At 37.1% G+C, this 24,114-nt stretch overlaps 1 protein-coding gene and 1 long non-coding RNA gene across 5 annotated transcripts in view; one reads left to right on the forward strand and one right to left on the reverse strand.

Moving 5' to 3' along the window:
* UNC5C (unc-5 netrin receptor C) overlaps positions 1 to 24,114 on the forward strand; it is a 351,929-nt gene that overhangs the window by 205,272 nt on the left and 122,543 nt on the right. For both annotated transcript variants that reach the window (XM_038582098.1, XM_038582099.1), the window contains exon 3: positions 22,765 to 22,908. In XM_038582098.1, coding sequence (XP_038438026.1) covers positions 22,765 to 22,908 — 144 coding nt within the window. The remainder of the gene's footprint in view (positions 1 to 22,764; positions 22,909 to 24,114) is intronic.
* Positions 1 to 24,114, reverse strand: part of LOC111093628 — a 44,908-nt gene that overhangs the window by 9,390 nt on the left and 11,404 nt on the right. Inside the window, exons 3-4 of one of the 3 annotated variants that reach the window (XR_005382833.1) lie at positions 19,025 to 19,248; positions 11,859 to 14,501 (exon numbers count right to left, since the gene is read on the reverse strand). This is a non-coding gene — a long non-coding RNA (uncharacterized LOC111093628). The other 2 variants (XR_005382835.1, XR_005382834.1) reach the window with 2 other exon arrangements.

Raw genomic sequence — 24,114 nt, forward strand, 5'->3', positions numbered from 1 at the left:
AATCAGATACATTGAAAAAATCAACTACTTTCTCTAAAATCCTCCTCAAAGGTAGCTTCACAATGAAAAACTGCAAAACAATAAAACCAGAAAAAAGAACAGAATTTCTCTTCCACCTCACAAAATTCTTCCTTTTAAATTATGAAGGTGTTAAGTAGTTCTGAAATACCGAGCAAACAATGCTTTGTACTCACTGAGCCAAGCTACACCACTGTTGATAAAATGTAGTGATTAAAGATCATATATTACTGTTAATGTTTGCCTTCTATCATTTATACCCCATTTGCATTTCTTGCAAATATGTAGTAGAAGAAACAGAAAAGGGGAAAGCAGTATATATTCAATGGTTTTGAAAATGTCAATAGCCAAAAGCTCTTATTTGGTAATATAGTAATAAGTATCGATGTTCTTTCAGAATTCCACAGAAATCTTGATCTGCTCAAAATTGTATGGTTGCATTTTAAGAAAAACTCAGGCGTGGCTGCTTGCTTTCTATTTACTTGAAGTCTTTTCAACCCCTGTTTCCATGGTACCTAAGATTTAGCACTGAAAGGCAAATATTTCTCCTCTACCAAAAAAAAAAAAAAAAAAATGCAAACGGGGAGTTTACAAAACCTAGGTCAGTTTGAAATTTTAATATTCCCAGAGATTTTTTTCCCCTTCTCTTCTTTAATTATTCTCACATTAGCAAAATATTATCTGTAGGACCAACTCAACCACAATAAAAAGTTCCAATATTTGTACCGAATGCCTTACACGTATTATGTAATATAGTTATCATGACAGTCTTATGAGATAATCTCTGGAGTTTTCCTTTTGTAAATGAAAGTGCTGAGGCTCAGCAAAGTAAACTAATGTGCCCCAAATCACATAACTAGAAGGTGGCAGAGCAGGGGTATGAACCCAGTGCTTTCTGATTCCAAACCTTTGCCCTTGCCCCTGTACCGGGTAACATCTCCCTAAATTCTGCCGTAACTACTGAACACATTACAGCTTGTCTAAAAGAGATATATGGATACATGTTTCCCTTTTCTTGAGAAAAGAAAATCTGGTTCAGAATGTCAGCTAAATATTTATCTTTCATGCTTTCACCTGCCTTCCTGTGTCAGATTTTCTGTATCTGAGCCCTTTCTCACTCTGGAATACCTTGAACTAGTGCTTAGGATTTGATTCTTTTTCTTCTTGAAGCTCTTTAATATTTTGCTGATTAACAAATGAGTGAGCCTTAACATGAAAAAAGAAAAAAAAAAAAGACTCATTAAGAGAAGCTATAATGGGGCACAAATTTAAGTGAATTTGCCTTTACTCCAAAAGGAGCTTTTGCAATATGGTGTCTTCACTTAGGTCCCCGTTTGTTGCAAGAGTGGCACAATTGAATTTTTCTTCCTCCTCTTGTCTGCCTATTTCAGATACCTCTTCTCTCCATCCTGTCACCAAAAATAGAAACGTCAGCTTCATCCATTACTCCAACAGCCAAAGTGATTATCAGCTACTGCCAGTTCTCAGAATTCTCTTGCAAAACATCCTTCTGTTCTTAATTCTTACTGTTATCCCCTTGATATATATAGGCCTCCTTTATCATATGCCTCTTAGATGATTTAGGTAGCCTCCAACACCTTCTTGGTTTCAGCCTTTTTCCCCAACAAACCATTCTCTAGATAGTTGTGGGCCTAAAGCAGAGATCCAAGTAATTATATCATGCCATTTCTTAACATACATAATGGTTTTCCTGTGTCCATGGAATAAAGATCAACTTCATTGATCATATACTCAAAAACTTCAGTATAGTCAGTTCCCAATCAAACTTGCTAACCTTCTTCTAATAGTTTCTTTTCTACCATATGTCCTAGACATTGGGCAAATTTAGTTTTTCCTCTTGAACTGTGTTGAGTGAAGCACCATTGTCTTGTAAGTGCTATTGGGGAAACAAAAACAAAAGAAACAAAAAACGTTGTGGTCAAATACATTAGGAAACACTATAATAATTATATACTCCTTTTGGAGACAGTATAAAGTATATTTTCCTGTAAAAGACCCAGGAAAGCTCTGCATTGGAAAACTTTTTTAACCTCATCGTATTTGGCAACTGAACTCCTTTTCACAGAACTTCTATTAAAATATCATGAGACGTTAATGTCATACCAGGATGTGATTTAGGAGAAGCTGCTCATACATTTTCAAAGGGAAACTAGATGGGATTTATTTAAGTTGTATTAAAATGAATGTGAACATTCTTTTCTTTACATTTTGATGTCTTGGAATCATAGAAACTAAGTTGTGAGATTTTGGCAGTCATTTACACTCTGCATTACTGGCATGCTATTCATTAAATTGAGTTTAATCAGCTTTCCATTATCTTTTTTTTTTTTATTTTTTATTGGTGTTCAATAGCTTTCCATTATCTTGATGTACCTGTCCTATTTAGGTCAAATGGAAATTTAGAAAACAAGTCTGCTTACTTCCTGGGTTTACTAATGTTAGATATTTGAGAGGGACAGTTAAGTTTCCTTTCTCAAATTACCTCTCCTCTTCCATCTAACATTATAAGCTCAAGAGTAAGTTCCCGAAAATCAAGGATTATGTCTTTTTAAAAGTATTTTATTTATTCATGAGAGACACACAGAGAAAGGCAGAGACATAGGGAGATGGAGAAGCAGGCTCCCCATGGGAGCCTGATGCAGGGATTCAATCCCAAGACTCTGGGATCACACCCTGAGCGATCCTCAACCACTGAGCCACCCAGGTGCCCCTATATCTGTCTTTTTCACTATTCTAGTTCCATTCTAGTTCCTTTACCCCATACTTTGCCTTTCCTACTTTTGTCAAAATCCTACTCATGCTTAAAGAAGCATCTCAAATGCAATATTGTGGATGAATCCTTCTATAAAAACTCAAGTGATATGTAACATGTCTACATTTCTACATTTCTCTTATTTGTACTTCCATTTTTATTATACTCATAAGTGTGAATTGTTTATGTATATTAAGTTAAACCATTAGAGATTTTTTTTTTAAGATTTTATTTATTTATTCATGAGAGACACAGAAAGAGAGGCAGAGACATGGGGAGAGGGAGAAGCAGGCTCCAAGCAGGGAGCCTGACGTCGGACTTGATCCTGGGACTCCAGGATCACGCCCTGGGCCAAAGGCAGACGCTGAACTGCTGAGCCACCCAGGGATCCCACCATTAGAGATTCATTCAACCATTTTCAAGGTAAAAAATGGCAGTTTCTTAAAATGCCATGTTATTTATGGAATTATATTCATATATAAAAATAGATAATATATATTTGATATACACATATACATAATATATGCATATAAAATATATATGTGATAATATATATGTACATAGTATACATATGTAACTATATGTATGTGTGTATTCATATTTGTCTCTTCAACTACATTGGAATGATATCATATGGCCTCTGTTTTGGGAAGTTCTGTCTTTTCTGAATTTTACAACACAAGGCTTTAAGCACAGGAGATTTGTGGGATTATAGCTATTCATCCTACTAAATTTGAGTAACTTAAATTTAGTGAAACATACTGATGATGTTTTTATTTAGGATATTTCATGAATAGGTGGTTTGAGGAATAGATAAGACAGCATAATCTTCTATAAGAAGAGTTATTTTACGTATTAAGTACATACATACCAATCATTCTCTATGTAAAATAGTTACTTCAGACTCTATTCTCATTAACAGAGTGAACATTTTCAAAAGGAACTTATATGAACTTTGTTTAAATGAGCACTGGGTGTTATTCTGTATGTTGGCAAATTGAACACCAATAAAAAATAAATTTATTATTTAAAAAATAAATAAATGTTAGGAAATTATGCATAAAATTTGGAAGCTCTATTTGAACTTCACTCCATAATTTTTCTATTAAGTCAGTAGGACTACTGCTTCTACAAGAATAGAGCCCTATATCTGTAGTATATTTGTCTGTCAATGAAGATAAATGATGCTGGGATATAAACCAATTATTTATTTGATTTCTTTCCCAGAGGTACTTATTTCAATACCAGAAACTCAGAACTTTTTTTTCAGTGTAAGGCTGGCCCCAAAATAAAAAGAGAAAAATTGGTAAGGATCCATGTAGGATATGAAGGCTTTTCCACTGAGTCAGTGGGATACCTTGGCAAGAGATAACAGAATATCAATCACCCTGAAATACATACTTTTTCTTATTCTTCATTTGTTAGTGTTCACAATTTATTGGTCCCTATTTCACATTGACTTTAAGACTTTAAACACTTGAGTTAACATGGCCAACATAATCTCAGCTGCAGTGACAAATACATGCTTGGGTCAGAGTTCCAGAATGTAGATTTTAGTTGTTACTTTCACTCCAGTCTAGCATGAAGATGAATCTCAGCTGCCTGAGTGATTCGGGCTCTCTCACTGTGTAGAAACCTGGGTTTTGTTTCCCTTCTTTCCTTAGCTTACAAACAGAAGTGAATACTGGAAAAATGTTAGGCTACCTATTTGGGTTGCTTTTGTTTCTAATCTATTGTTTTTGAGAAGTTCTTAATGCCGTTTGTTCATTTTTTGACTATTCCAATATTTGCATATATCAGTACTGTAGACACTGCATGTACTTCACATACCCTGGCTATGCCATATTTGTGGACTATGTCATTTTGATAGCATGTATTTATTGAACAGATATGGCCCAGAACATGATTGCAAAGTAGAGGCAAGAAAACATCACCCCTTCAGTTCAGTTTTAGTGAGCTGTCATTTCATTAGAGGAAAACAGAAATTTTCAAAAATTATATTCAGCGAGAGTTTTTAATGTAACGAGAGCAAAGGAATTGTCTTCTGTCGATTAACACTTACTTCTAATGCATTGCTCCTTTGTCTTCCCACAGCGAAGGTGAAATCATTGATTAATACAATTTATAAATATTAATGCAATATATAGATATAGATATGCATATGTGTGTGTGTTTGTGTATGCGTGTATTTTCCCCAGTTTAGAAAGAACTAAATCAAATACTACCCGTCCCCAAGCCCACACAGAGGCTACAATAAGAAACAGGAGTCCAAGGACCATTCTTCATCTCGATTACTTGCTACCCAAACAGGGCATTGCAGGAGTGAAACCAGCGATTGTGTTGCTATAGCAATTTTGCCAGGTGCCCAGCAACCATGCATGTGCTGTGGCCTAGAGTTTTAATATGCCCACTTCAAAGTGAGAATAGCACAAGTGTTAAAAGCCAAAGTATATTTTTAATCTAACCTTTGGCTATAATTTGTGAGGAGTTTAAGGAGAGTCAGTTACTCTTTATCTTCAGAGGAAGGAACATATACCACAGAGTTCTGGATTGCTACATGAAATGAATTAAGCACCTTGTTTAAGGAAGTTTAAGAAACCATTTTAGATTAAAAGAGAGGATTAGCTTATAAAAAGCATGGCTTTCTCTCAAAATTAAAATATGCTTTTTTTTGGTGTTGGTACCTATTGTGCTAATATGAGTAAGCCTGGCTGATAATTATGAGATAATGACCCAAGTTGTTTGCCCTTCTTTTTTTTTCTTTTTAAAGATTGATTGATTGATTGATGATAGACAGAGAGCGAGAGAGAGATAGAGGCAGAGACACAGGAGGAGGGAGAAGCAAGCTCCATGCCGGGAGCCCGACGCAGGACTCGATCCCGGGACTCCAGGATTGCACCCTGGGCCAAAGGCAGGCGCTAAACCTCTGAGCCACCCAGGGATCCCCTGTTTGCACTTCTTATTCTGGAATGCTGCACATTGTAATCTGTTCTAGCCGCATCTCTGTATTACTAAATATCACTATCCAATATTCTCTCAATAATTGGCTCAAAATTCTGATGCTGTTTTTTTTCTCTCCTCATCCCAGCACTTTTTTTATATCTTCAAATTCACAGCAGAATTTTTTTTTGGTTAAAAAAATGCCACAATCCACGAAGGAGCTAATGCTACAACGTAAAGGGGGGGTGGCATTCCTCACCATGAGCCTTTTGGTCTTCTCTCCTAAATATCATCAATCCATCAATCTAGAGTCATCCCTTAGCTAGGCATTATCAGGGCCACCTTGGGGATGCCTGTTGAAATAACCACCCTTTCCAGTTCCTCTGGAAAGCACTATTTGGAGATAACAAAATCAGCATGTATAACATGAAAGCCACAATTAGCAAAATACCAGGGTCTGGCAAACAAGCAAGCACAGCATGTAGGAAGCATAATATCTAGTAATGAAAAACAATTCAGGTTAGGGAAGTCTTGGACTCATTCCTAATTTCATCAAGGGTTTAACCAGATCTTAAAAATCTGTTTTGGGAGAAATCTCCAAGAATATGAAGGCAAGAGTCACAAGGAATGATTAGGATGCTAGCTGTCAACCCTGGCTGCATTTGACAATCTCCGGGGGGGATTTTTGGAAACACCTATGTCCTGGCCTCCACCCCAGAGAGGATTTAATTGGGAGCAGGGCATAGCTTATTCTTTTTCTGTCTGTTCACTAATTTTCAGCTCTGTAGCAATACTAATGTACAACCAGGTTGAAGTGGGGCAAGAGCAGACAGTGCTGTGAAAGCACAGCATAGAGTGGGTACAGAAACACATGTTCTATTCAAAAACCATGCCCTAGATACTTTTCTTGGTGCTGTAAATAGAGATACAACTGAGACCTAATGCACTTAAAGAGATCACAGTCTGAAAGGGGCAAAAGAGGCGAGGGAAAAGAGAGAGAATAGAGTCCGCTTTACCATTTGCTTGTGTTCTCCTCTCATCTTGAGAATAAATTCACAAAACCCCTTGATAGTTCCGTAGTATAGAGTTACACGGTAGAGAGCCCCTGCTTTCTGCAATTTCCTTTCGCCTGTCTCTGCCTATTAAACTTCTCAGACTGAGGGATAGCAGCCTCCTGAGGGAAGAGGGGGGGAACTCTAGAGCTTGAGTGAATTAAAATTTAGCTACAAAAACCCAGGGGAATGTTCTGTACAAGGCAATTCCAGGAAGGGCAGGGAATGAATGACATGCCTCTTTTTATAGCTACAGCCTCGATGATCCTAGACAACGATGCCCTCTGTATGAAATGACGTTAGTGACTAAAAGGCTACCTACCTCCCCACACCCATTCCATGGGGCATTTGTGAAACCAGAACAACACTGCATGGCAGATAGCCTTTCCTCACCTTTTTGCTCTGTCAGATTCTTGAGTCCATTCCTTGAAGATAGACAGTAAATGCCCTTAGTCACTGTATTAGTTTCCTAGGGCTGCCACAATAAATTACTGCATGCTCTGGGGCTTAAAACAACAGAAATTTATTCTCTTACAGTTTTGAGGCTGGATGTCTGAAATGCAGCAGAGAAGCACCCTCCTCTTGAGGCACTCTAGAGGAAGGTCTGTTCCTTGTCTCTTCCAGCTTCCAGTGGCTGCCCAGCATTCCTGGGCTTGTGGCTCCATCACTCTAATCTCTGCCTCTTTCCTCACATCACTTTCATTCGATGTCTGTCTTCTTTGTGTGTCTCTTACAAGAACACTTGTCACTGAATTGGGGCCCACCTGGAGTAATTCAGGATCTCAAGATCTTTGACTTTATTAATCTACAAAGACTTTTAGCCAAGAAAGGTAGCATTTTCCTTTGCTAGGGATTCAGATGTGGGCATATGTTTTGGGGAGCTACAGTTCAAAAGCACAACAAACTTTAATAGACATCTCATGAAGAATTGCAGTGAGCATATGTCATCACAGACATGCAAATGGACATTGCATGTCATCAGAGAAATGCAAATGGAAATGACTATGAGATACCACTCTCATCGATTAGAAGGGCCAAAACCCAGAACAGTGACAACATCAGATGTTGACAAGGATTTGGAGCAACAGGAACTCTCATTTTTTGTTGGTCGGAATGCAAAATAATATAGCTGCTTGGAAGACAATTAGGCATTTTTTAACCAAATCTAAACATACTCTTACCACATGGCACAGCCATCACACTCCTTGATATTTACCCAGGATGGTTGAAAACATACACCCACACAAAAACACAGATGTTTACACAGTTCTGTTGATAATTGCCAAAATTTGGAAACAGCTAAGATGTCCTTCAGTGGGTGAATGGATTAGTAAACTGTAACAATTTCAGACAATGCAATATTATTTAGTACTTTAAAGAAATTATCTATCATGTCATAAAAAGATATGGAGGAGGCTTAAATGCATTTTAATAAGTGAAAGAAGCCAATCTGAAAGGCTGTCTACTGTATGATTCTGACTATATGACATTGTGCAAAAGGCAAAACTATTGAATGGTTAAAAAATCGGTGGTTGCCAAGAGGTAGGGGAGGAGAGCAATGAATAGATAGAGCACAGGGAATTTTTAGGTTAGTGAAACTACTCTGCATGAGGCTATAAAGGTGGATATGTCCTTTCATTTGTCCAAATCCGTAGAATGTACAATATTGAGAATGAACCTGAATGTAAACTATGGATTCGGGGGTGATAATAATGTGTCAGTGGAGGCTCATCAGTTGTAAAAAAAAGTGTACCACTCTGGTGGAGGATGTTAACAATAAAGGAGGCTCTCCTTGTGTGGAAGCAGAATGTATAGGGGAAATCTGTATCTTCCTCTCACTTTTGTTGGGAACCTAAAAGTGCTCTAAAAATAGTTGATTAAATACCATGCAGAAAAAAGTGTCCTGGTGATGGAGACAGTGAGTAGGAGCCAACAGTCACGGAATTTACCTGGCTATTTTCCCTCATTTGGCCAGTATTTCTGAGTTAACTATAAATGTAACCGGCAACGAAAGCACTCCCTAGTTGTTCTTTACCAGCTTTCTGCAGCCTCCCCCAATCTGTTGTATTGTACTGACGGCCAGATACAGGAAAAGCCCTGCACAGCTAAGCTTCTGCTTATCGCTCATTTTCTTCATGCCCGCAGCATCCTTCCAACTCCTACACTCCAACAGTCACCCTGTCTCGTGGAGACCTGAAAATTCTCATAGCCACGTTTCTCAAAAAAAATTTTTCCTGGTACTATTGCCAAAACCAAACGAAAATAATCAGTATAATCAAAAGAGTTTCACTTTATTTCCTCTGTGCACACTCTTTTGTGCACGCGTGTGCGTATACACACACACACACACACACACACACACACACACACACACACACTTTTGCTTGGCCTAGCAACACAATGGGAATGTAAACACGTTGTTAATGCAGTCGCTCTCAGTTGGCTTCCCAGATGGCTTAAGTTCAATAGATTTTTTCCCCCTGATTTCCTCGGCTTCTCCTAGCAAGTGCTAAACAGCCATTATGCCTTTTCCTGCACATTGAGATTCATCTGCAGCTACTAAACTGCCTCCAAAGTGCTTCAATTTTGCATGAGTGCTAAGCTGGGGACTGGGAGACATTACCCAGTACTGAAGGCCCAGATCATTAGAAAGAGCATGTAAATCCTCTGAACCAGAAATAAAAAGTGCAGAGATTTCCTTTGTAAAGTCCCAACTGCAGCTTTATGTAAAACATGAACCTTTAGTGAGGCTTTATGTGGTCCCTTTTTCCTTCTAAATTTTATTTTTGTTTTTCAGGGTTTTTTTTTGGGGGGGGGGGTTGTTTTTTTGTACTTTGGCATATGTTTTCTTTTTTTAAAAGCAAAAAGAATTGTCTCATAGTCAGGAACATGTGAAATAATAGCCATAAGCTATCATTATGTCTCTTCTTAGGACACCAAATCCCTCTTCACTTTTAATAGGAAAGGTACTTCAAAGTATTGCTAAAAGATCACCCACATAATAGATAATAAAAACAAATTTGAAACCTGCTGAGTAGCAAGAAGCTTTGAGAAGGGATGGGTTGACACTTATATGTGCAGGGGAAATAAATCTATATTATTTAAGTAAGTATAGATTAGTATGTCTACAGATGTTGGATTATGGAGTGAGGATGGGGTGGTATCTAAAGGGGATTGTGCAAATTATTTTTTTTGATTGTGAAAATTATTAATGAGAAAGAAGCAATTGTATTCTTCTCATTTTTCAATAGATGCTTCCCTGTACATTGTTACCAAAAAGTCTTGTTTGTATTTTTCAAGGTGGATATATTTTTATCTGTACTTGATCTGTATTTCCATCTCTGCTGTCCTCCCAGTCTGCCTGCCAGACCATCTTGCCGTAAATTGAAAGCGTGCCTGTGGTCAGCTGGCGCAGCTCCTTCAAGGGGGCGGCGCGGTAGGGCAGGCATTCTGAGCATCCTGCGGTTCTGCACGCTGTGGGGCTGGGCCCGCGCCCCAAGCCCGTGGAGATATGACAAAAAGCACTCATGATGAAAAGGTTGACTCCCTATCCTCATTTGGTATTTCCTTTGCAGTGGAATTTTTTGAACAGTTAGGATAACATTTCTTTTTTGGTCTGTAGTGTATCTATTTAATAAGAATAAACCAGGCTCCTTTTACATGATTGCTCTATAGTTATTTCTCTTATCCCATATATTTATGTGATAGGTCAGGCTATCTTCTTTTTAGGATTCTGAGAGTAAAAATGTACACTTATGATCAGATACAGCAGTTCATTATTTATATCTAAATACGTTTTCAAGGACTTTTATTAACCACTGATTTATTCAACACTGAATATGCAAGTGGGATCTGACAGAAATGTGACTAAATGGGCTTATAATGGAGTATGAAGCAAATGCATTCCAACCTGTAGGTAAAAGGAAAACACTAAATGAATGATATGCATATAAACATGCACAGTGAATTTAGGTGCATAATGTATACTCTATATAAGACCTGCATTTTCTCCTGAAACCCAGTTTTGTTTGTCAGCATGTTGTATGTATCTTCATACTGGGTTGTTCTACCCATTAGTTTCCTTTTATAAAAACATGGCTAATCATGAAGATGTCATCATCTTTATTAGTGTTAGTATCATCACAAAATATTATTTACTGTGATTCCACACCTCCTGATGCTACACTGTACATATTAAATAGCTAGCTTTCCTATTCTCCCATGGAGATTGTTTACCCAGTAGGGTATGGACCCTTTGAAGGAAACACAGTTGTAAAAGAAGAAAAGGAGAAGGAAACTCCGCCTGGAGATATGAGAAGATACATGACTGAAGCCCTTTGTTCAGCTGGCAGTATTATATAGTTACATAAATATCTCTTTCGGTGAATTGGAGCTCGTGGTAGGAAACAATCATTTTTCCTTATTTCTCTTTCTTTGTGATGCTACTACAGAATGGACCTGAATATATTACAAGTCACACATAATATTCAGAATCAGGTTCCACTCCTCTGTTATTCAAGTTTAAGTTTTTCTAGCTCTTATGAAAACACCAAAATAAAGATTGCTTGTAAAGAAATGATACTGGTAATTAAACATTATAGCATTTCACATCAATTTGTTTCTTCAACATTTATGTCGGAAGTGATATTTTGAAAAAGACTACAAGCATACCATTTGTAAATAATATTTTTGTTATATAATAAGCAAATAGCTCTGTTTTATAGCATTTTGAGCATAATATTAAAATCACACATTCAGATATTTTAAAACTCTCAGAATTAATGGAAATTTTCTGTGTAGTTAACAAGATGTTGCCAAATAAAAAAAAAAAATGTTTTTAATAATTTGAAGCCAAGCACTGAATCACAGTAAAAAACAAAACAAAAACAAAAATAAAAATTCTCAAAGCATTGTGGGATTAAACAGTATTCTTGTCCTCTATTTATCTAATAGTCATTTAGAAAAACCCACTGTGTGCCAGGCATATTATTCATAGTCTATATCATTTAAGTCTGCATTATCCCAAGCCACAGTAACAGGCCCCACCAAATATAGAATAGCCCAAAATGGTACACCTGTTTACATGCCAGTTCCAGGAAGGTGTCCTTGGGTGTAGGGCAGCTCCATTTCCGTCGATCAGATACGGACCCGGACTCCTTTCTTCTAGTGGTCTGTCGTCCTTTCTGGCCTCCATCCTCTTCTGCATCCAGCCAGCAGAGAGGGAAAGACAGCAAGGAGGAGACCTACAAGCTTCTTCACCAGCTTGGCCAAGAAGAGGTACAAGGACCTTCCAATACCATTGTATTGACCAGAATTGCTTTTGTGGCCACTTCTAAGACAAAGGAAGCTAGAAAATGTGGTTGGATTGCCTTCCCAGGAAGATGTAAGGAGCTGGCAGTCCTTGCCACTAAGTCTGTCTCTAAAAGTACTTTCTCTCCAAGATTTATTTTAACCTCATAACAGTGATGTACACTGGGAAAGGACTATTTTTACTGATTTAAAGTTTAAGAAAATGAGAAATTTAATGCCCCACCCAAAGTTACTCATCACAATAGCCAAGCCAGGACCCAAAATCAAGTTTTCTTCCTTTTGGTTTAGTAATCTAATTTATCTACATTTAGCTCCCTCTGTCAGTGAAGGCTTTCATACCACAGAAAGAATTATTTAAATTCCATTTGCCTTGATAATTCTTAATATTTCAGTGACAATGTGATTTCCTAAAAATGCAATATCTTGTTCTTTTTTTGTATTGGAGTAGCTTTCTCAGTTATGATGTATAATATTATTATCCAGTTCCCTTGTCCTTTCTGGGCAGAGGGAAGTGCTACAAGTCCTGGCATTCTCCTGGTTCAGCAGGGCCAGGTGATTCCTTCTAGCCAATGAGCTATGAGTGAAAGTTACATTGCCCCCCTCCCCCGCCCCCAGCGAAAGCTTTTAAGAGCAGGTGTGTGTTCTCTGTGCTCTTTTCTCCTGGCTCAGTAGCCATGGTTGAGGGGATATAGATCCAACATAGATCACGGCTGGATCACTAAGAAATTTCCCGAAGGACAGCTGTCCTAGAGACTGTTGTGATGGAAGAATTGACTATTTTATAAAGCCTCTGAAATGAAGGGAGTTATTTAGTAAAAGTATAGTATAAACTATTCTAGCTTTTGAAATCTTGTTAGCTCATAGTAAGGGTTTACTCTGCAAAGAGCTTTACATGTATCATTTAATCCTTGAGAGAACCCAATGAATTAGGAATTTTAAATTCCCATTTTCTTATTGAGGAAAATGACATTTAGTCAGGTAAAGGAACTTTCCCAAGGTCATACATCTAGTCACTGGGAAAACCAGAATTTGAACCAGATCTTTCCCTAAAGATTATACTCTCCATTAAGTTAATAGCCAAGAATCTATTAAAAATGGGGTTTTATTGTCAAATCTGGATCAATATTGTTCTCTGAAATTATACCTATAGCCTTAGACTTATCAAAAATTAAATATTTGTAACGTAGAATCAACAGAAGAGAAAAGAGACATACTCGGTATAAAAGAAGGTCGTCATCCAGACCTGACTTTCCCAACTCTGCTGAAAAGTTCCAAAACTAGCCATGTCTTTCTCATTTGGGTGTGTGCCTAGTATAATTTCCAAACACAGTGCTCCTCCCCTCTCCTGAATCTGTATTAGTACCTCCATTGGTAATTTTGTGAATAGAATATGGTTGTGGTCTCACAAACCAACAATATAGAAAAGTTCTCATCTTTATTTTATAACTTGGGAAACCAAGGTTTGGTGAATTTGGGACTTTCCAAAAGTCAGTAAATATAGGACAAGAATTTATTTTCTTATCTAAGTAAATTGCGAGGTTGTTGTGTATTTGGTGGATATGTGTCTAATCACCCAGTTGTAACAATTGTCCTGGATGAGTTGATTTTTTTTAAATGAGCCTTTATAGTTTGATTTAAAATTTTCCTTGAGAGAATGAAATATATTGCTTTTAAAACAAGCAAGTAGCTGTCCCCAGTATACTGCATATGAACTGTTAATAAGTGGCAGTCTCTCCAGAGATGATTGCTCTTAATATTTGTTTCTAAAACATATGAGATAAGTACAAAATGAAAGCCCAACAGCATGAGTAGTTATAATCTTAGATATATGTTCTGGTTTCCACCATCACACACCATCACACAGTGACTAGATGTAAGATCACAGATCTGAGAACAGTTTTTGTAATAATTAAAATTAAAACTATTAAAATTCCATTAGAAGTAAATCAGATTAGTCTTGTTTACTAGTTGAGACATATTAGGTTTCCTAAAGCATAGGTCATTGAAAAAATGTAATTTTACCAATTTACCATTCTTCCAGGTTTCCCACTCCACAGAACAAACTTTTCCAGCTGCCATTCAAGGCTCTTCGTGAGTCTCTCTTGTATCTAATTCCATGGTCGGATTTCTTTACTCCATTCATGTAGACTATTCTCCCCTGTAGTGCTCCATGCTTTTTCATCTCTGCCCTTTGGCTTTGTGCTATTCTATCCTCCTGAAGTGTCTTTGATTCCTCTCTAAGTCTTTAAACCCAAACCATGCTTCCGCATCAAACTCAAAAATTCCATTTCCCCAGGTTTACTGTGATCTCTCCATCTGAAGCTGTTTCACGATAGCTTTCTTCATGGGATTTTCAGAATTTTCCAACAGTAGATACTTGTATTCAGTTAGCCAACAGATGGAAGATGCTAAACAAAACCATATTGAAAGACTTGATGAGATGGGGCTCTGTCTTTATGTTGACTGTAGGGTTATATGGTTCGATAAATTTGGGGGAAATCATGGCAGTCCAAATTAAACATACTTTTTAATGGCAGAACTTCTGACCAGTGTCTTCAATATGCTGATTAGCATTCTGTGTTTCTAAGAGGAAGATATATTAAACAGAAATCCCCAATTATTTGACCAAAGAATACCTTTTTAAAAAATATTTTTATTTATTCACTTGACAGAGAGAGAGCATGAAGTGTGAGCGGGGTGGGAGGAGCAGAGGGTGAGGGAGAGCAGGGAGCCTATGATCCCAGGACCACAGGATCAGGACTTGAGTGGAAAGCAGACTCTTAAATGACTTAACCATCCAGGAGCCCCAAGAACACTTTGTTGAGACACAGTTTAAGGAATATCAGTATAAGGAAAGGAACGAGATCATAGGGTTCAGTTACATAATGGATCTCAATCCTGATTTCGCCCATCATTGGCTACAGGAAAATTGTTTAAATCATGACTTCCACTCTTTACCTACAGTACAGGTATAATAATACCCATTTCCAAAGATTATTATGCAAATGACCTGAGACATGTGGTGGATATTCAATAAATTCTAGTTACTTGTACCCCTGAGTTACAATTCAATTTACTTATATCTGGAATTTTTAACACTACTTAATATTATAGCTGTATAGGTGTAAACCATTCATTCAGTTAACATACATTAACTGGACAAATATGTGTGCCAGTCACTGTCCTGACACATGTGCAATGCATGTGACAGAGTCACTTTACTCAGTACGCTTCTATTTGTTTTCAGTATTAGACAGTAAACTTCTAAAGAAAGGATCCTCTGGGGCAGCCCAGGTGGCTCAGCGGTTTAGCGCCACCTTCAGCCCAGGGCGTGATCCTGGAGACCCGAGATCGAGTCCCACATCAGGCTCCCTGCATGGAGCCTGGTTCTCCCTCTGCCTGTGTCTCTGCCTCTCTCTTTCTCTCTGTGCCTGTCATGAATAAATAAATAAAATCTTAAAAAAAGAAAGGAAGGAAGGAAGGAAGGAAGGAAGGAAGGAAGGAAGGAAGGATGGATCCTCTGGCTGCCTTGGAAATGGCAGCACATAAAATAAGTGCTCAAGAACTGTCTCCACAATGCATCGTGAAGGACAGAGGCCTTATGTGCCTTCTTTACCACTGTCCCCCAGCACACAGAACAGTGCATGGCACATGGCAGAGTCTGTGTAAATAACTATTTTTTAAAATTTTTATTTATTTATGATAGTCACACAGAGAGAGAGAGAGAGAGAGAGAGAGAGAGAGAGAGGCAGAGACACAGGCAAAGGGAGAAGCAGGCTCCATGCACCGGGAGCCCGACGTGGGATTCGATCCCGGGTCTCCAGGATCGTGCCCTGGGCCAAAGGCAGGCGCTAAACCGCTGCGCCACCCAGGGATCCCCTGTAAATAACTATTAAATGAGTGACTGGTAATAATAAGGGTAAATAATAAGGTCTGTAATTCACCAGTTCACGGTTAGATCGATATTCAGGAATACAGTATTCTCCGCAACCCTTATGGGCAGGATCTTTTTTTAAATGTTGTTAAAAATTATTTCTACTGAAGTTATCAATGTATTACATGAAATAAAAACAGGAAGTAATGTGTGTAGTTATGATTTAGATAATTGTTAATAATTATACTTTAAAGAAAGATGTTGGAATGTATATTCAAATATTTATGTAATGAGCTTCACGTTTTTTGAAAAATATTTAGATGAGTAATGTATTTGCTATGTCAATGGATATGCTTTGTGCCCTTCCAAATTAAATTGCCATCATATTTTACAAGATCACTTTTTTATATTCCAGGGAACATTGACACACGCAGCGGAAGTTAAATACAGAAAGATTTTAGCTCCCATTTTGGTCTCACAAAGACTTCTTGGAACAGACATTCAACAGGTTTTTTAATCACTAAACTTAAGAATGGGAAATAATGATGGGGCACAACTGGTAGAATTAATCTATTTTTTTAAGATTTTATTTATTTATTCATGAGAGACACACAGAGAGAGAGAGAGAGGTAGAGACACAGGCAGAGGGAGAAGCAGGCTCCAGGCGGGGAGCCCGATACGGGACTCAGTCCCGGGGCCCCAGGATCACACCCTGGGCCAAAGGCAAGCGCTAAACCACTGAGCCACCCAAGGATCCCCCTGTAGAATTAATCTATTGACTCATTACCACTCTGTATGTAAGAAAGAGCATTTTGCAGACTCTCCACTCCAATTGTCATTAATATTTGCAGCTCTAAGTTTGGTGGTGGTTGGAAAGTCAAATCAAAAGTAGGAGGACTGGTTCTCCTGTAATAGCATCTAAAACCTGACACTTCTGCAAAGGATAGGAAAACAGTATTAGTGTTGTCAGAGTATCAATTATAACTATTGTAATATCATCTTGCAATTAACATTTCAAGTTTTAAGGAGGAAAAACTGCCTTTATCTGTGGTTCTCATATAGCTTTCTAAAAAGCACTAGGAGTATTCCCACTCCAGATACACAATCCAACAAATATTTTCTTCTCAGTTCTAGACAAAACAAAAACATAATAAAACACAGATCCTCACTGGGCACAGAATGCCAAACAGAACCCAAGTCACTAGAAATTATCATGTAAAAAAGGAAGTCACGTCAATGGCCTAGGTATGAAATACTTCCAGGCAACAACTTTGAACCATTCAGTCCCAGCCATGTTATTCTTTGACTTTTAGGTAAATTCATCTTGACTACAAAGATAATAAATGTAACTTTAACAAAATTATACTTATAATATAATTTAATATACCAGTAAGTTGCAATTTTCAATTAAACAAAATAATTTTAGATGGCCTGTTTATATATTAAATATTATATTAAAAATCTAAGAAAAACATTTCAGAGAAAACTTGATGAATTATGTGTTTGCATGTCTTTTCCTGATATAGCTTAAAGATTGTCAGATGACTTCATGTAACATAAAACCATATCTTGATTGTACAGTTCTGCCTTTCAGGTTACTATATTGATTATTTTGTGAGCAGCTGAAATAATTGTCAGGGGTTTTTTGGGGGTATTACATCCTTTTAAATTATGCTGATATTTTGTGTAATTTAATTTATATTAAGACATCTAGAACTGATATGTACAATACTTGAGATCATATTAGTGAAAACTAATAAGATTAAGCTATGGAATAAAGCATGAGAAAGAGACCACGCTAATTCAATAAAGTGTTACAATATATCCCAGATCATCCTTACCTGAAGCTCCATACACTTCCCACCAACCTCTGTCCTGCGAATGCACTATAATGAGATTTGGTAGTGACCTCTGCAGCTCTTTTCCCAAGGGAGAGTGTTGGGAGAGTGTTGGAGAGAACCAAATTGGTAGGTCTACACAACATGATGTCTCAAACCTTCCCATTGTCATATGAAAGATAAAGTAATTAAGAAGAATGAGAAATACAACTCAGGCATACATAACACCCATGTCTAATTTGAAGTCACGATGCTTTTTGGTGAAATATACATGGGGTATCAGAAGGTGAGAATTTGATGACCACATTTCAAAAAATCTTTCGAGATGATGCATGATTTTGGAATATCACTTAATAAATGGGATAAATGAAGAGCACAATGTTGGAAATGAGATTTTGTCCATCTTTATGTTTCTGGAACTTGACATAATTTTTGACATTAGTGAACTCTTAATGTTTGTTGGCAGTACTATAGATTATTTTTTCTGGGGAAATATACATATCATTTTAAATAGTTATTCAATAGTATTCATCATGTATTTGTGATCACTTTATCATAATCTCTAGAAAAAACTATTGTGGTGCCTGAACACTATTATAAAATTAAAATTTTGCTAAAGATAAGGAAAATATTTTACCAGATTTTATTGCCATACGCATGTATAGCCTTAACAAAGATCCAATCAGAGGGTTGCATTTGCATCTGGATTTCTAAAATCATTTGAAACTCCCTATTAGCAAGTGCATATTCATATTCATTATAAGACTTCTTGATACAGCATGCTAATTACTTGCCTGCACTCTGGCTCCCAAACCACAATGAATCCTATTATAAAAGCAGATCACTGCAAACTTCAAACAGCATGCATCCTTGAGATGCTGCTATTAAAGGAAGAATGATGATGGAAAATCTTTGATCTTATCAGACATGATGGAAAATACACATTTGTATTTGAGCAAATCTGTAGAACGAAGCGTTTCTCCCCACCCTTGAGTAACCTGAAACCAATTTCAAGTTCCCAAATGTTCTTCAAAGCAGCCCAGCCCTCCTTGGAAGTAATGCTGATGGCATTACAAATTTCAAGGCAGCTTGCTTTTTCCATCTCAGGACTTCAAGCAGATTTAAAATTTTACTTTCAAAGAGAAATAATATTACCTACTTTTAGTCAAACCACTAGCCTCTGGTTTGATGAGCAGAGTGTCATAGGTAATGAACTTACCTGCAGTAATGAAAAGATGGTACATAACAAAGTTCCTCATAGCTTGAATAATGCAGCTGATTGTAGGGCATTCTGAGCTGTTAAGTGTTTAGAGACTTGCTGCTTTAGTTCTTTCCTGTTCTAGTGTTGTTGACCAGAAGTTGGAATGTAAACTTTAGGCATGTGGCAGGACAACTGTACACAACTAATTCATTCCTCTCCTCCTGAATGGGCCATCTATGAAGCTGAAGACAAAAATCAGTGTGTGCTTGACTCCTGCACCCCCAGAGAGCCTGAGCCACACAATTCAGAACATTCATACTATGAATAATCCCTGTAGCAGGAGGGTCGGTCTGTGGCTTCTTCAAAAGCCTCAGATTTGTGGTCAGTAGAAACATCCGTGAGCCTATTTGGCCTGAAGGATCCAGTGGCCCTAGTGTAGTTACCCTAGCATTTAATTAGGTTTCCTGTAATTGCTTTAAGTAAAAAGTTGGGGGAGGAGAGGATGAGGAATAAAACCTGAAGTTATCATCTTGGGACACAAAAATATTTGTGTATGGTTTTAATATCCTGAGCCCGTTTGTTGCTGCCCTGCATTTTGGAAAAAGCCATTATAGTTTGGAGGAAATACACACTGCAGGTTTATCAGCCCTTTGGTGACTGTAAATTTACTGCAGCAACTTTTAAAGGAAGGGTTTTGTTTCTAGTAACTAAATTTCTGCATGAAGATAGAAGTTATAAACAAGTAAAACAGACAAAAGTATCAAATGCCAGAAAGTGGAATAAAAAAAAAGGTGGGAAGTGAGGGGGAAAGCTGTGCTCCATCTTTCCCTGAACTTCTAGATATCAGAAAATGGGAATAGTCACAGTATGATGGGAAAATGAGAGGACTTGAGTAGGGACTAGAAAAGTAGAAAGTAAGTAATGGTTTTTTGTTAATAAGTTGGGATTTCTGCTATGGAGATTGTTTTGTTTTTGGACACTGATTAAAATACTAATCTTTTCATAGAGGGGTGAGGGATTTAGCTCTGCCAGTTACTTGAAAATTCTTTTTAAATGGTCACTGTATAAGCATAGAAGGCTTGCTAATTTTCAAAACTTTAAAATCACTTTAAATACATTTAGTAAACTTTTGGCCATAGAGTGCCCCATTAGCATCTTGCCCTGCCTTGGGCTTATAAAATTTACTTCCCTGGGCTTCTTTTCAGATCAGGGAGCCTTGAGGGGAATCTAAGGGTTTAGGTGTTTCTGTGTCTCAAGTCCTCTTCAGTTCATGATAGAAAATATTGCTTATTTCCCCAGTGGGAGAGTGTCTACCTCTATTGAATATTTATTAATTTCCCTGAGGACTTTTACCCATTTGAGCATGTTCTCAGTTTCAATTTTTTTTAGATTTTATTTTTTTATTTATTCATGAGAGACACATAGAGAGAGAGGCAGAGACATAGGCAGTGAGAGAAGCAGGCTCCATGCAGGATGTGGGACTTGATCCCAGGATTCCAGGATCATGCCTTGGCCCGAAGGCAGATGCTCAACCAGTAAGCCAGCCAGTTGTTCCATGTTCTCGGTTTTAGAGTAAGTTCTGGAATACTCTTTTTTAGAGTCTTTAGATGATACCTTCATGTCATCTATACCAAGAAGTCATGGTCAAAGAGTTTAAGAGATCATACCCTCTAGGAACTAACTAGATAACTCTGTATCATATATATGGTTATATATATAATATATATCATTAATTATTATTAATATTATTATAATATCATAATTATAATATATATAATTATATATATAATTTTCATTTGATTATGTCATTTACTTGCTTTAAACACTTTAATGATAGCCATGACTTTCAGGAAGAAATCCCAAATTCTAAACATGGTATGCAACAGGTTCTCAAACTATAGCATGCATCTAAACTCTTTGAGTGTTTTAAACCACAAATCACTGGGCCCAACCCTCAAAATTTCTTACTCAATTTGAGTCTGAAGTGGGACCAAAGAATTTTCATTTCCAGCAAGTTCCTATTGAATGCTGATGAAACTGCTCCAGGGCCACACTTTGAGAACCACTGGCCTACAAGACTGTGTATTGACTGATCTTTTTCGTCTCCAGCTTCATCTCATGCCACTATCTCTGTGTTTGGTGCTCAACTGTCTTCTGGGTTCCAATCTCCTCATTCTCTTTCCTGCTTCTTCCCATATGTTCTGCCCCTCTCCTATATAATTTAACCAACTTAACTCATGTTGGATCCTCCATACTAAGTTGGATCCCTTGTTATTCCCTCTCCTTTTCTCTATACTTCTCCTTAGCAGCATTGAACTCAATTATAATTAAATAATAATGGTATAATCTGCAGTTAATATGTACCCTCTTCACAATATAAGTTCATTGAGGGTAATGACTATTCTACTCATCAGAGATTCACTAGTCCCTAGGGTAATATCTTTTCCGTAACTGATATTGAATAAATATTTGTTCAATGAATGAATGAATAAATACATGAATAAAAACTACAAAGCAATATATTTCATCTTTCTTACTGTGCTTATTATATTTATCCCTAACTGTGCCCCTGTTAGTTCTCTCAATAAGCATTGCATTTTGAAAGAGTGTGCAGGAAAATTGGCAGTTGCCCACATACATTGTTCAGATGATCCTTCTTGCTCAGTGCAAAGAGGAACATTGCAGAACGACTCTTGCTTGAAATAAATGAAATACACTTTGATATATCAAGATAAATACTCCTGAAATGATAATCCCAGATTCTTAATTCAATTTTTGTTATTTAGGATTACACAATGCTGTAAAATAAAATCCAATTATTTGAGCATTTTAGCTGGAAGCCACTTTAACAGGATTTTAGTTACATTACAATTAAAGAGAAACATTTGGGCTTTCAAAATATTATGCATGAAAACTTTAAAGTCATACAGTCTTTGAGTAGAATACCAGGGATTTGTTAATTGAGACTAGGATTTTTTTTAAAGAAAATAGTATGCCTTAATAACTAACATACAACTATTAAAATAACTTAGTTTTAAATAATCACCACATATTCATAAAGTACTAGGTCATATTATAATAAAATCTTATATGTTATATATATTTATGATTTATATACTTATGATTATAGTTTTAGGTCATTCTCATTTCTTATGAAGAATTAGGAAGACTCAGTTATTGTAAAACTATGTAAAGTGTTGTAAAACTGTATATAGCTTCATGGTACCAGATGATACTATAATAAATGTGATATACATTTATATACATAAACCAATATATATTTATAATTTATATTCTTATAATTATAGTTTTGGGTTATTCTCTGTCATTTAATGTGAAGAGTTAGGAAGATTTAACCATTGTAAGGTTATGTACAACACACGGATATCTTTCCAATGACCTGTTTAATTGGGGTACAGTCCTTAGCAGATGTGAAATTTATGTTCGGGTTTTAATATACCCAGGAAGATAACTTAGTGGATATTTGTCAGACTATTTGGCAAAAAGTGTAATTTTGTGCAGTGATCTACTCCACTTTTATCTTCTGAGGAAAGCAGAAGATTTGAAATAGCAAATAAGGAAAAGAAAAAGTTGGGAGACAAATAACTGGAATGAGAAGAAAATCACAAGTGGATGAAGACAATATTTGGAATGTTGATCTATGGCATCAAGAAGGATCACTAGGGGGAAATATATGGTTTGATGTTTTATATTTTGTTAGGACTTCTCCTGACTTAAACCTCTCTTTCCCTTGGCAGGTCTCATTGTCCGGGAAGTAAGCATTGAGATTTCACGCCAGCAAGTGGAAGAACTCTTTGGGCCCGAAGATTACTGGTGTCAGTGTGTGGCCTGGAGTTCGGCAGGCACGACAAAGAGCAGGAAGGCCTATGTGCGCATCGCATGTGAGTCATTGTGCTTGGACACCACGGGATGCACATTCCACCAGTGCATCTTGGAATGTGAGAAAATTGAGACCATCACTGCTCTAGATACAAAGAACCCTGGTCACAACTCCCAGATTTATGCATTTGAGCTACACTTTCCCCTTCACCGGAACATCATTTTGTATTTCAAGGTGTTGACAGTTTCCCCTCTAAGGATGTGAAAGAATTAGTGATTCTTTCAAAAGATCCTGAGTTTTCTTTTTTTCATCTGGGAAGAATTAGGCTACAGGAACCCTGACTCTATTCCTTTATGAGCTTATTCTGCCAATGTGTTAGACCAGTGTTGATTAGTTTTACTGTTGGATATAGAAATTGCCCATACAAAGCTTCCTTATTTATTTTTGGAACCAGTCAAGTGCATCAAAATACACCACTATTTTCCATCATTGTGTTAATTTCTAGAGTATTCATGTTTAGGGAGAGGGTAAGAAGTGCCTCACACACACACACAAAAAATGGGTTCTAATATCAAATAAGTGTGGGAAATATTTTTTGGGGATAAGTTAAATAGGTTTATTCATTGAAAAATATTCAGATTTTGATTTTTAAATATGCTAATGCGTACTATCCCTAAGAAGAGATGTGGCCTGCAGCTCTTTTCACAGGCTCCTTTGCTCAATGAGTGCTATTCACATCTTGAGCAGCATGACATTCCATATTGAGATATGTTCTCCAGTCTGAGACCCCTGAAATCCATGTAAATTATATGGTTTGAACTCTTTTGTATGTCTTCATTTTATTAAATTATTTGTGGTGGATGTCAGTATCACTCACCTATCACATATCATTGAGTCTCAACAGTCTTGGCTCTGAGGCTTCTCCCAATTCTGTACTCACCTCTTCCCTTCCTTTCTTCTGCTTGATCTAGATCACAGCTGCTGCAGACACCCTCCAAGAAGTCTCCATGGCTCTGCTTGTTTCCCTTTTCTAGTCTATTCTCCATATTACCACAAACACAGTCTTTCTGAAACTCAGATCCCTGCACAGATTCCCTCCCTCCTTGCTAAAATGTTACAGTGGTTTGTGAGAAAAAGTTAAAATTCCCTATGGTGCCATATGCCATCATACAAGTTTTCTAGGGCTGGCCTACAAAGTACCATGGACTGGGCAGCTTAACCAGTAAAAATCTCTTTGTTTACAGTTCTGAAGACTACAAGTCTGAGG

Source organism: Canis lupus, chromosome 32 (assembly GCF_011100685.1).
Source record: "Canis lupus familiaris isolate Mischka breed German Shepherd chromosome 32, alternate assembly UU_Cfam_GSD_1.0, whole genome shotgun sequence".
Lineage (NCBI taxonomy): Eukaryota > Metazoa > Chordata > Mammalia > Carnivora > Canidae > Canis > Canis lupus.